Source organism: Hemiscyllium ocellatum, chromosome 9 (assembly GCF_020745735.1).
Source record: "Hemiscyllium ocellatum isolate sHemOce1 chromosome 9, sHemOce1.pat.X.cur, whole genome shotgun sequence".
Taxonomy (NCBI): Eukaryota; Metazoa; Chordata; class Chondrichthyes; order Orectolobiformes; family Hemiscylliidae; genus Hemiscyllium; species Hemiscyllium ocellatum.
Window position 1 is genome coordinate 53,442,850 of NC_083409.1, and position 14,180 is coordinate 53,457,029.

Here is a 14,180-nt window from a genome sequence, read left to right on the forward strand (position 1 = left end):
TTAAAGTCAAGTAGTTTGAGTAATCAAATTTGCATCTGGACCGTACTTACTTTTTAAACTGTGAAGAATTTAGGGTCTAGACTATCTTATGTTTTGAGGGGGTTTGGTCTGGTCCATAACATATTGCAAATTCTCAAAATATCTAATTCCTTTGTTAGGGTCCTGAATTTTAATTGATAAGCCTTAGGTCCAAGCTCATAAACATTTGAGTGTTGTCTTTTTTGTCCCAAACATGTTCCTAGCCTGCAGGTTGCCCTCCTAACAACAGACATATTACTTGCATAGTTGTACCTGTCAAAAAAATACTTTAAAGTTAAGATGCAAACATGACTTTGCCATTTTGTCTGCCAGTTAGCTTTTGAAATAAAATTAAATATCTTTAAACTCCATCCTCTGCATATTCAGGCACCAAGTGTATGCTTTGAGTTAAATCACTAGGTCACCCTCCAGGCCCTCCGATGGGGATTCGTACTCATTGGCTTCTGGTCTTCTGTTGGCATGGTCTGTCTTGGAGTAAGTGTCAGCTGCACAGATGATTATGTTTTCAGTTACCACCATTTTCTGCAAAAGCGATTTAGCCATTTAAAAACGCTAACTTTATTTCTGTCTTCAGTCTCTCCCAGTTATTGAGGTGCTAAAGGGCTGCTATACAGCCATACAGCATGGGAACAGACCCTTTAGTCCAACTAGTTCACACTGACCATGTTCCAAACTAGACTAGTCCAAACTGCCTGTGCTTTCCCCATATCTCTCCACATCTCTCCTATTGAAGAACTTATTCAAATGTCTTTTCAAAGTTGTACTGTACCTGCATCCACTTCTTCGTCTGGCAGTTCATTCCACACGTGATCCATACTTCCTCCTGTCATTTTAAAAAATTTTTTTCTTTTTTTTTCTCTCACCTTAAATCTATGCCCCCTAGTTGTGAACTTCCTCATCCTAGGGAAAAGACTCTGATCATTATTTCTGTCACTCATGATTTTATAAACTTCAATAAGGTCACCCCTCAACCTCTACGCCCAGTGAAAAAGTCCCAATCTTTCCGGTCTATTTTTTATAACTCTGACCCTCTCTTCCAGCAACATCCCACACTATTATTTCAAAGAACAGTGGTGAGATTGCTTTGTCTCCTGGCTGATACTTCTCACCAACTATTATCACTAATACAGATGATGTGATCATTGTCAGATTGTTGCTTGTAGAAGCTTGCTGTGCACAAATTAAGTGATCTGGTTCCTAAATTGGAGTAGACATGACAGTTTACTCTTTCACAGATTGCGAGCAGTTTGGAACATTATGGCATGCGGGAACTGGTCAGATATCAGAGGATGTTAAATAACTGCATCTAGTCAAAGCAAGTGAAAGACTTACATTTATAATGTAGTAAATGATCATCTGACACATTGAAGTGTTTTGCAAATAATGAAGCACCATGCAAATGTGATCCCATTTTGGTAGATTTTAATGTATTTTCAATGCCCTGACATGTTGACAGTGACCCGTGCACTGTCCTGGTGGAGACAAAGTCCCACCTTCACATTGAGGACACCCTCCATTGTGTGTGACACTATTACTGTGTAAATGGGACAGATTTCAAACTGGTCTAGCTCACATCTAGGCACCCAAGAGATGCTGTAGGCCATCGACAGCAGTAGCTGTATATTCTGATTCAATTGATAATTTAATGGCTCAACATATACCCTACTCAACCATTACAATCAAGCCAGAGGATCAACTCTGGTTGAATAGTGAGTGCAGGAGGGCATGCCAGGAGCAGCACCAGTTACATCTAAAAATGACGTGTCAACCTGGTGAAGCCACTAAACAGGACTACTTGCATGTCAAACAGCTTAAGCATCAAGTGAGAAATGGAGCTTAGTGATCCCACCGCCAATGGATCAGAGGCTGTTGAGAAAATCAGAGTTTAATTCTATCTTTACCTCATGCGTGCACCCAGCACAGATTGCTACATGGCGGTCAAGAGCAGGAGGACACTTGCTGAGTTGTGCTGAGGTTTACGAGATGTCATAAGATCTTGCAGCACAGGAGGAAGGCATCCAGAGGGCTCTTTGAAAAGACCATAAGATGTAGGAACAGAATTAGGCCCATCCAGTCTGTTCCATTGACCATGGCTGATATGTTTCTCAACCTCTGCCTCCTTTCCGTAGTTATTGATCCCCTTAGAAATCAAGAATCTGTCTGTCTCTGTTATCCAAGTTATCCAATTAATCCCACTGTCCTGCTATATCCCACAGTCTTGCACACTTTCTTCAAGTATTCATCCCACTCCCCTGTGAAGTTATTACTGATCCTGTCTCTGTTAGTTTCTAGGGGAGTGCGTTTGGCAATCGACCAAGCTCTGAAAACAGCACCTTTGACAAATGACCTCTACTGACAAGAAGAACTAGGGCAGCAGAAATGTGGGGACACCACCACTTGCATGTTACCTTCAAGGCACACTATCCTGACACAACTATATTGCCATTTCTTCATTGTTGGGTCAATATCCTGAAACTCCCTCCCTTACAGCACTGTTGGTGTACTTTACACCCCAGAGATTGCGGTGGTTCAAGAAACAAAAACTAGGAGCAGGAGGAGGCCTTGTTTCATTCAACATGATTATGGCTGAACCTGTTTCTAAGTGCCATTTTCCTACTTTCTCTCCAGACCCTTTCATTCCTTTAAGAAGGCAGCTCACTCACCACCAAGGGCAACAGGAAGTTGGTAAGTAAACCAGTACTGAAATCCCTTGAACTTAGTGTATTAGGGGATAACTTCATTGAATGTTTTCAAAAGAAATGTAGCAGGTAGGTTGCATTGAGAGCAACATTTGCCACTGATATTGTGAAATTTGAAAGGGTTCAGAAAAGATTTACAAGGATGTTGCCAGGGTTGGAGGATTTGAGCTAAAGGGAGAGGTTGAATATACTGGGGCCATTTTCCCTGGAGCGTCAGAGTTAAGGGGTGACCTTATAGAGATTTATAAAATCTTGGGGGTGTGACAGGATAAAGAGACAAAGTCTCTTCCCTGGGGTGGGGGAGTCCAGAACTAGAAGGCATAGGTTTAGGGTGAGAGGGGAAACATGTAAAAGACACCTAAGAGGCAACTTTTTCACGCAGAGGATGGTACTTGTATGGAATGAGCTGCCAGAGGAAGTGGTGGAGGCTGGTACAATTGCAACATTTAAAAGGCATCTGGATGGGTATATGAATAGGAAGGGTTTGGAGGGATATGGGCCAGGTGCTAGCAGGTGGGACTAGATTGGGTTGGGATATGTTGTCAGCATGGACGAGTTGGACCAAAGGGTGTTTTCCATACTGTAAATCTCTCTGACTCAGTGACTCATGTATTAAAATTAAAATCGGCTTCTGAGATGCTACTAGTCTCTTCCTTTATTCTAAGTGCTATCCAAGTGATTTTTCTCACTTTGAAGTTAAAGCGTTTTAAATTGCTTTACATTGATCTTTTCATTTTTTTCACTTTCCATTGCTTGTTCTCTCTCTCCCCTTCAACTCTTGTTTTTTATTTCCAAATGAATTTTAGTTAATTATAGCTGTGACATTGCTTTAAGCATTCCATTCTTAATGAGATCCTGATTTTATTTACACCTCCAATTTATCTGTTAACTCTGTTTAGTCAAAGATTTCAAATAATCCATGGTCTTCTACTCGGTAGAAAAGGTGAAAACTCACATAACACCAGGTTATAGTCCATTAGGTTTATTTGAAAACACAAGCATTCAGAGCCTTCCTCCTCTTCCAGGTGATTTTTGACCTTGTCTAATCCAGTCCAACACTGGCACCTTCACATCATGACTCCGTGGGAAGTTATTAGCAACATACAAAGCCATTTTGAAAGTCCAATCTGTAAAATAAACATCACCATAACACTCATGTTTTGTTGTCCAGAATCTCCACATTTCCATTTATTTAAAAGAGACGCTTAGATGCAATAAATTCAAATACCAGACAAATCCTCCACTTCTTTATAATCCCAGTTGATGGTAATCCTAGTTCCTGAAACAAAACCTTGCTGTAAATTTTTGAAGTTGGCTAACATGGTGTTTTTTCTTGAACAAAATATTCACAAAAGATGGTTTAGCAATAGAACCTAAGTTTGTGATGGAAAAGAAAAATTTAAGGCTTATTTATATTTATGTAGAAGACAATTAAGTCTTGACATGAACATCAAAACTTAAAATGTGTTTCTCAGTGCTACCCTTTAGAGACTCAATCCCCTCGAAGTGCAACTTTTGTCTCCGATACTTATACCTTTACTCCACTGACTTCTGCCTGCTTCTAATTCTTGGACTGTGGAGACAGCTTTACAATTACTTTGAGAGTGCAGACACAAATTTTTCAAATTTGATGGCCTAAACATTGAAGATTTCTATACAATGTAGGTTTGCTTGCTGAGCTGGAAGGTTCACTTCCAGACATTTTGTCACCCTACTAGGTAACATCTTCAATGGGCCTTTGGGCAAAGCACTACTGATCATTCCTGCTTTCTATTCATATATTTGGGTTTCTTTGGGTTGGTGATGTCATCTCCTGTGGTGATGTCATTTCCTGTTCTTTTTCTCAGCTTCATCAGAACATTATTTCAACGAGCCAACACACACTGCAGCACAGATGAACTATGCAGCGCAGAAGAAAATCACCTATACAGTGTAGTCAAGAAGAATGGGTACCTAATGAATACAACCCACCGATTCCTCAGCAACAAACCCAAATAAGCAGACAAAACACGTCCAGAAACCCTAGCCACTCTTCCCACATCAAAAACATCTCGCAAATGACTGCCTGACTACTCAGACCCCTTGGCAACATGGTAGCCCACAAACCCACCAACACACTAAAACAGCAGCTAATGAATTTGTAAGACCCTATACAGACAACAAGCAAAACTAATGTCATTTACAAAATACAGTGCAAGAACTGTAACAAACACTACATTGGACAAACAGACAGAAAACTAGCCACCAAGATACATGAACACAAAATGAGATGACCCCCTCACTAGTATCCTCATGTACAGATAGGGAAGGACACCACTTCGACTAGGACAACACATCCATCCTCGGACAAGCCAAACAGCGAGACACATGAGAATTCCTAGAAGCATGGCATTCCAACTGGAACTCTATCAACAAACCCACCGAGTTAGACCCCATCTACCACCCCCTGAGAAAAAGAACAGGAAATGACATCGCCAACCCAAACATATAAATAGAAAGCAGGAATCATGTACAGTGCTTTCCCTGAGGCCCACTGAAGAAGTTACGTAGTAGGGTGACGAAATGTCTGGAAATGAACCTTCCAGCTCAGTGAGCAAACCTACATACAGAACCTCAACCTGAGCTATAAATCTTCTCAAAACTTGAATTTCTATACAAGTTCTTTCAGCTTGTAAGTTCCACAAACCCAAAACCCTTTTAGCTAGCATTGTTGATTCTGAATTAGACTGAAAATTTTGGTTCTCCTTCTGAGGAATAAACTGACTCCTCAGTATAGAATTCTGGGGTACTTTTGGAACTGAGACCTTGAACTTTTACTAAGATGAGAAGTTTCTTCACCTAGAGAGAGGTAAGCCTGTGGAATTCTCTGCCACAGAAAGCAACTGAATCCAAATTGTTGAATGTTTTCAAGGAGATAGAGATAACTTTTAGGAGTAAAGAGATCAGCTGTTTTGGGGAGAAAGTGGTAACTGGGTACTGAGCTAAATGATTAGCCATGATCATATTGAATGGGAGCAGACTCAAATGGCCTATTCCTGCTTCCCGTTTCTGAACCATCTGTTCTGAAGTCAAAGCAGCTAAGCTAATTACCTTGATATCTTTCTCTTTGTCATAAACTCAATACCGAATATTTTATCCATTAAAACTGTAGTGTTTTTCCAAGATCTTGACTACAGCCTTGGAAATAATGTACTCAAGTCTCTGTCCAAAGAAAAGGTCTTGATAGAACTGATCCAAATCTCAAAATAATGTGAAATGTGTGTGTGTACATATATCTTTCATCACAATTACATTAACTATATAAGAATGAATAGGACAAATCTATCAAATTGAAACAACATTAATAATATGTTTCAAGGTACTTCAGGATATTTTCAAATAAGTAAGGGAATATAAAGTTGACAATAAAAATTTAAGAGTAAAAAGTGAGGTCTGCAGATGCTGGAGATCAGAGCTGAAAATGTGTTGCTGGTTAAAGCACAGCAGGTCAGGCAGCATCCAAGGAACAGGAAATTCGATGTTTCGGGCCGGAGCCCTTCATCAGGAATCAAAAATTTAAAACAAGTGCAGAGTAGAAAGACCTGTAAGTAAATCAATGAAGTGACAGGGCAGGTCCAGAAAGCAGATTTTAAGGCATCCTCACCTTTATAATTCATATATTTTCCAGCTCAGGAACTTGGAATTTCATGGAAAATTGTCTTAGTATGTCTGATAAATACAGGTTAGATTACATGGTATCCAGGGAGCTAGGCAATTGACTTGAAGGTAGCAGACAGAGGGTGGTGACAGAGAGTTGCTTTTCAGACTGGAGGCCTGTGACCATTAGTGTGACACAAGGATCAATATTGAGTTCACTACTTTTCATCATTTATATCAATGGTTTGGGTGTGAACATAGGAGATATGGCTAGTAACTTTGCAGATAACACCAAAATTGGAGATGTTGTGCACAGCGAAAAAGGTTATCTCAGAGTACAACAGGATCTTTAATGAACAAATGGGCCAAGAAGTGGCAGATAGAGTTACATTTAGATAAATGTTGTTGCATTTTGTAAGGCAAACCAGGGCAAACTGATACAATTAATGGTGATGCTCTGGGGAGTGCTACTGAACAAAGACACCAAGGGTGCAGGTTCATAATTCATTGAAAGTGGAGGGGCAGACAAGTTGGTGAAAAAGGCATTTGGTATGCTTGCCTTTATTAGTCAGTGCAGGAGTAAGGACATCATGTTGTGGCAGTCCAGGACATTGGCTAGGGCACTTTTGGAATAATGTTGCTGGGGCTGGAGAGTTTTGAGTTATAGGGAGAGGCTGGGGCTTTTTTTTACCTGGAGTGTTGGAGGCTGCGGGTATGAGCTTGAAGAGGTTTATAAAATCATGAGGGGCATGGGTAGGGTTAATAGCCAAAGTCTTTTTCCCAGGGTAGGAGAATACAAAGCTTGAGGGCATAGGTTTAAGTGAGGAGAAAGTTTAAAAAGGACCGGAGGGGTAACATTTTCATGCAGATGTTGCATATATAGAATGAGCTGCCAGAGGAAGTAGAGAAGACTGATACAATTACAATATTTAAAAGGCATCTGGATGGATATATGAATAGGCAGTTTAGAGAAATATAGTACAAATGCTGGCAAATGAGACTAGGTCAGATTGGGATGTCTGGTCAGTGCAGAGACATTGGACTGTAGGGTCTGTTTCTGTGCTGTATGACTTTTTGTTCAGTCCCCAGCTCAGCATTCCACTTGCTGCTACATTGATTATCTGCCTGTCATTTCAGCCTCCAAGTCCTTCACTGCCTCAATCCAACCCCCACCTCACTCCTTTGCTCACAAGGGAGGCACTGTCAGGGCTCATAGATTAGCCAAGTGTTGGGAGTGGACCGGCAAGCGGATCATGATCCTAGAATTTAAATGTTAATTTAATTTAATTTAATTGAGTTGAAAGTAAAAATTTTAAAATATATTTTATTGGTGCTGAAATAGTTAGAAATGTTTGCACTGTGAAAATATTACAGTTGGCCCCATTCTTTGATATAGGAAGCTGTCTGCAAGTTCTTTAGCAGTGATGTGGCCAGTGAGTATATTGTTGCAGTGGCAGCAAACACAACCATTAAAGCAAGGAGTGCACCTCTATGAAAAGCTAAAACCAACCATAGTTAGTGAAGGAAGGGGCTTTCCCACTTTGGAGTTAAGATCAGATGGCTGAGGTCAGAATCTGGATGAATTTGTTGAGTTCCTTTGAAGTAAAATATTATTCAGCAAGTCAGAAGGCAGGTGCTAATAGTTCTGTAACCAGTTCACTAGTTAGTTAAATTAGTTCACTAATTTAAATCTTTAAAGGCTTACCTCAAACACCCAAGCCTTCCATAGCTGTTTTCAGCAGCAAAAAGATTGGGAGCTTGGACCAGGGGCCTGTTGCGAAAAGTGAGTCACTCCTTTAAATCTTTAAAAGCTTACCACGGACAGCAGAGATTTCTGGGAAAGGAGGGTTTTTTTCCCCCCTCAGCTATATGTGAGCATTTTCCTCAGATCATTCAGGAGGCAGATTCTGTGATAGACAAGTGTTACAGGGAAGTAGTTTCTCCTAGGCACGAAGAAAGCTGGGTAACTGTTAGAAGGGGGAAAAACAGTCAGTGCAGGGATCCCCTGTGGTCGTTCCCCTGAGAAACAAGTATATCATTTTGGATACTGTTGGGAGTGGACACTTACCAGGGACATGCACTGGGGTGCAGGTCTCTGGCACAGAGTCTGTCCCTGTTGCACAAAAGGGAATGGGGGAAAGGAGGAGAGTGTTAGTAATTGGAGATTCAATAGTTAGAAGGTCAGATAGAAGGTTTGTTGGGAATGGAAGATGCAGTTGGTGTGTTGCCTCCCAGGTGCCAGGGTCTGTGATGTCTCTGATTGTGTCTTTGGGGTCCTGAAAGGAGACTCTGACCCACCCCAAGTCATAGTCCACAAAGGTACCAAAGACATAAGTAGAAAGAGGGATAGGGATGGAAGGCAGGATTTCAGGGAGCTAGGGTGGAAACTGAGAGTGAGAACAAACAGTTGTTATCTCTGGTTTGTTATCTCTGCCATGTGATAGCGAGGTGAAGAACAGGGAGAGATATCAGCTGAACACATGGCTGCAGGGCTGGTGGAGGAGGGAGGGTTTTGAGTATGTGGATAATTGTGACTCATTCTGGGGAATGCGGGATGGTGTTCATTTGAACCAGAGGGGTGCGAATATCCTGGGTGGGAAATTTGCTGGTGCTATTTGGGTGGGTTTAGATTAGATTCCCTACAGTGCGGAAACAGGCCCTTTGGCCCAACAAGTCCATACCGACCCTCCGAAGAGTAACCCACCCAGATTAATGCACCTGACACTATGGGCAATTTAGCATGACCAATTCACCTGACCTGCACATCTTTGGCCTGCGGAAGGAAACATTCAGAGGAAACCCACACACAGTCGCTTGAGGCTGGAATTGAACCCGGGTCAGTGGAGCTGTGAAGCAACAGTGCTAACCACTAAGCCACTGTGCCGGTCTAAACTAGCTCAGCAGGGGGATGGGAGTAGGAAGGGAAGGACAGGATTTCACGGTCACAGGAGTGTGGTGGCATACAGCAAGCAGGTTTGAAATGTGTCTGCTTCAACACCAGGAGTATCCAGAATAAGATAGGTGAGCTTGCAGCATGGATAGTTACCTGGGACTTCAATGTTGTGGCCATTTTTGAGAGACAGAGCAGGGTCAGGAATGGATGTTGCAGGTTCCAGGGTTTAGATCTTTCATTAGGAATAGGGAAGGCGATTAAAAAAGGGGGAGGGTTTGTTATCTGCCAAGTTTCAGGAATGTGGAGGAGAAGATTGGCAAATCGATTCTGGGCAGGAGTGAAAGGAACAGGGTGGCCATTATGGGGGATTTCAACTTCCCCAACATTGACTGGAAATACTATAACTCTAGTACGTTGGATGGATCAGTTTATACCCAATATGTGCAGGAGGGTTTCCTGACACAGTATGTCGAAGGGCTGACAAACCTAGATTCTGGTTACTAGTGGTGTACCACAAGGATCTGTTCTGAGACCACTGCTGTTTGTCATTTTTATAAATGACTTGGACGCAGGCATAGGTGGATGGGTTAGTACTTTTGCAGATGACACTAAAGTCAGTGGAGTAGTGGACAGTGTGGAAGAATGTTGCTGTAGTTTTGGATAAACTGCAGAATTGGGCTGAAAGGTGGCAAATGGAGTTCAATGCAGATAAATGTGAGGTGATTCACTTTGGGAAGATTAACAGGAAGGCAGAATACTGGGTCAATAGAAAGATTCTTGATGGTGTGGATGTGCAGAGGGATCTTGGAGGCCATGCACATAGATACCTGAAAGTTGCCACCCAGGTTGATAGTGCTGTTAAGAAGGCATACAGTGTGTTAGGTTTTATTGGTAGAGGGATTGAGTTCTGGAGTGATGTCATGCTGCAACTGTACAAAATGCTAGTGCAGCCTCACTTGGAGTATTGTGTCCAGTTCTGATCGCCCCATTATAGGAAGAATGCGGAAGCATTGGAAAAGGTGCAGGGGAGACTTACCTGAATGTTGCGTGGTCTAGAACGTAGGTCTTATGAGGAAAGGCTGAGGGACTTGGGTCTGTTCTCATTGAAGAGAAGGCTAAGAGGGGATTTAATAGAGACATACAAGATGATTAGAAAGCGTGGACAGTGAGAGTCTTTTTCCGAGGATGATGACGTCGGCTTGTACGAGGGGGCATAGCTGCAAATTGAGGAGTAATAGATTTAAGACAGATGTCAGAGGCAGTTTCTTCACTCAGAGTGGTAAGGGCATGGAATGCCCTGTCTGCCAATGTAATTAACTCTGCCACATTAGGGACATTTAAACAATCATTGGATAAGCATATGGATGATGCTGGGATAGTGTAGGGGGATGAGCTTAGATTAGCTCACAGGTGAGCACACCATCAAGGGCCAAAGGGCCTGTTCTGTGCTGTATTGTTCTATGTTAGAAGTTCTGTTTCTTTGTCGGTGAACTCAGAGTTTTTGGAACAGGTTCAAAGACGCTATGAAATGGCTTTGAGCTTTAGTTTTGGAAGAAATCAGGATGACGCAGCCTCTTTTCTGCAGGTTGTGTTCTTGTTGGCGTTAGTTTGCAGACTGCCTCAAAGCAGGTACGGTTTCATAATTACAAAGGGTGTCACAATCGAAGTAGCTTCAATCGCATGAGTAATACCAGAGTGCCCAATGGGAGATATATCTTTCAAGGAAGCAATGTAGTTTCAATCACAGGGTCAAAGAGTCATTGATATAAAATAGAAGGTAAATAAAAGCAGTTCACCGAGAGAAAAGGTGACAGGCCAGTTTTTTTGATACCCAGGCAGGGAGGGTTTATTGTCTTTATGTTTTGGAGTAAACCTTGACAATTACAAGGGTGGACTTCCATAGAAAACTGCTGTTGAGGTGAATCTGTTAATTTCTAGAAACTTGAATTTATCTGGATTAGATTACCTACAGTACAGAAACAGGCCCTTCCGCCCAACAAGTCCATGTCGACCCTCCGACCGATAACCCACCCAGACCCATTCTCCTACCCTATATTTACCCCAACTTGGCAATTTAGAATGCCAATTCACCTGGCCGGCACATCTTTTGATTGTTGGAGGAAACACGAGTACCCCCACCCAGACATGGGAAGAATATGCGAACTCCACACAGGCAGTCACCCGCGGTGGGAATTGAACTCTGGTCCATGGTACTTTAGGGCAGCACGGTGGCTCAGTGGTTATCACTGCTGCCTCAGTGATTACAAAAGTCAGGTGACTTTTCAGCAGCCAACTTAGTCCCTCAACATCCATTTCAAGAAGAAGGAATGCAGCTGTTTAAAATGTGTAATATCATGTCTACATGGACCTGGCAATAAATAGAATGCATAAGAATCTACAGTTCCAGCCTGCAAAGTTGTTAATCTCCTAGCTACCAGAAAAGATATGTAATTGTAGCATATCTACAATAAAAATTCAGTCACACAGTAATTTGATCATACAAATGAAGTCAGTCATTTAAAGATCAGGGAAGGTGCTGCTGTAAAACTGTTACTTATTTTACAGAGACACCCATAGCACTCAAAGACCGGTGAGTGAGAAGTAAAACAATTAATCTGATTCACTGGATTTTTCAACTTAATTTATTTCAGGTACTGAAAAAATAGTTAGTCCAATATTTTGGAATTTGCTTTGATTCATCCAAAGTGAAAATTGTTAATAGGTAATCTTAGAACACTTGAGAAAATGATCAGTGGAGCACTCAAACAATTGGGCCAGGGTTCCTTGGACATTGACTTAGGGCATTCAAAACAAATATGGGAAAGTAGGTGGTTTCCAGCAGTTAAAATATCATCATCAGGAAGGTCTAGAGTGTGTACATCAATGTAATTGTGAGTGACACAAACTAGTCATATTGCCTTGAAACACAGCCTGAAGAAAATAGCACTTTCTTAATCCATTTTTGACAGCAGTCATGAATCTAAATGCAAACCAGTGTTTGGATAAAACTATTTTTAAAATTCAAAGCAGTGAAGCATCTCATCTGTAGATGGTCATTCTAGTATCACCAGAGGAGAAAAGGACCTCTTCAGAAATCAGCATACAACATTTGCATTTCTTTTACATTCCCGAATTCTTCACATCAGCCATGCTTAATTCTTTAACAAAATTTGCTGGGAAGATGCCAGTCTTTCCATTGCATTGTCCTTCCAGCCAGTTGTTGTTTACTATGGAAAGAAAGCATGTTTAAATAATTCTGAAATGAGATTGGGGAGAGATTTTTTTTTGACATTGTGACTAGCAACATATGAATTTTAGAATTTCACAGGTTCATAATTTTTAGAATAAACCTTCAATTTTATTTTTGCTAAATCTTTACTGCATAGATGTGTACACTAATAATTGTGCAAGTTTGTTTTTCAAAATATGGAAACACTTTTAGGCTCCCATTGGTAAACCGAAGTTAAAATCAGATTTAAAAGAAGTATATTGATGAAACATTTTTTTGAAAAGAAACATTAAAGACAACAATAGAATGCGTCAATATATAAAACATTAAGTGGGGAGTCTTTAGAGGAGAAAATTATTCACCGAAATGTGCAATAAATGACCGATATTTAAATAACACTTTAGCTAGTCTTTACTAAGAGTATAACCAAGAGGTGAATTCTGAAATGGCAGACTATCCCACCTGCCTGTGTTTGGCCCACATTTGGCAGCATGGTGGCAGTGGTTAGCACCGCTGCTTCGCAGTGCCAGAGAACTGTTTCGCAGCAGGTTCAATTCCCACCTCAGGCAACTGTGTGTGGAGTTTGCACATTCTCCCCATGTCTGCATGGGTTTCCTCCAGTTTCTTCCACAGTCCAAAAATGTGCAGGTTAGGTGAATTGGCCATGCTAAATTGCCCGTAGTGTTAGGGAATGGGTCTGGGTGGGTTGCTCTTCAGAGGGTCGGTGTGCACTTGTTGGGCCGAAGGGCCTGTTTCCACACTAAGTTATCTAATTTAATTTGAAAACCAATAATCTAAATCTAATTCTCTCAACCTTTCTATTTGTGTATCTATTGTTGTAACTGTCCCTGCACCACCAAGTCCTCTGACAATTCATTCCATTTATGAACCACCCTGTGTGTGAAAAAGTTGCCCCACAAGTCTGTCTCAAATCTTTCTCCTCTCACTTTAAAATTAAGCCCTTTAGTTTTGAACTCCCCAACCCTAGGGAGAAGACCTTTATTAGTTACCTTACCTATGCACCTCATGATTTTATAAACCTCTAAGGTCACCTCTCAACCTCCTACAGTTGAATGGAAAAACTCCCCACCTTTCTTTATAACTCAAACCCTTCATTCCCTTTAACATCCTGGTAAATCTTTTCTGCACCCTTTCCAATTCAATAATATCCTTCCTACGGCAGGATGATAAAGGCCAATAAAATAGGTCAGGCATTATCTTTCCTTCTGCAATCTGCACTGACTGATCTATTTTCACTCCCTGAGTTAGTGGTTGAGGCAACATCGAAAGTTACATTGGACAAGTGGGTAATGGAAAAGGAATTGAAGAGATAATGGTAACAGATTGGGCAAATATGATGAGAACCATTTTCTGAAAAGGGTGAAGGGGGAGTGGGGGAGAGGTGGTGGGCTGGTAAGTGGTAAATGCCACTTCTTCTTGTATCTGTATTGGTGTGAATGTCTCTTTTCCTGAGGTCAATGGTTGAGTGGGGATATTTAAATTTTCCTTTTTTAAAAAAAAGATATAGACAATGAAGTGTAGTATGGTTTGGTGAAGTTGATTGATCAATGCAAATATATAAAAATGGCATTTCAGTTAAAAATATTTTGTCAGTTGTTGCATTCACAAACTATTAACAAAACTGCTAATCCAGAAAAAAGCGCATTGGAGGGATCACCAACAA

The 14,180-nt window shown here is 41.2% G+C and overlaps 1 protein-coding gene across 1 annotated transcript in view; it reads right to left on the reverse strand.

Moving 5' to 3' along the window:
• Window positions 1-11,893: 11,893 nt before the first annotated feature.
• Window positions 11,894-14,180, reverse strand: part of ncf2 (neutrophil cytosolic factor 2) — a 45,352-nt gene continuing 43,065 nt past the window's right edge. The window contains exon 16 of the mRNA XM_060829752.1: window positions 11,894-12,494. Coding sequence (XP_060685735.1) covers window positions 12,388-12,494 — 107 coding nt within the window. The 3' untranslated portion in view covers window positions 11,894-12,387. The remainder of the gene's footprint in view (window positions 12,495-14,180) is intronic.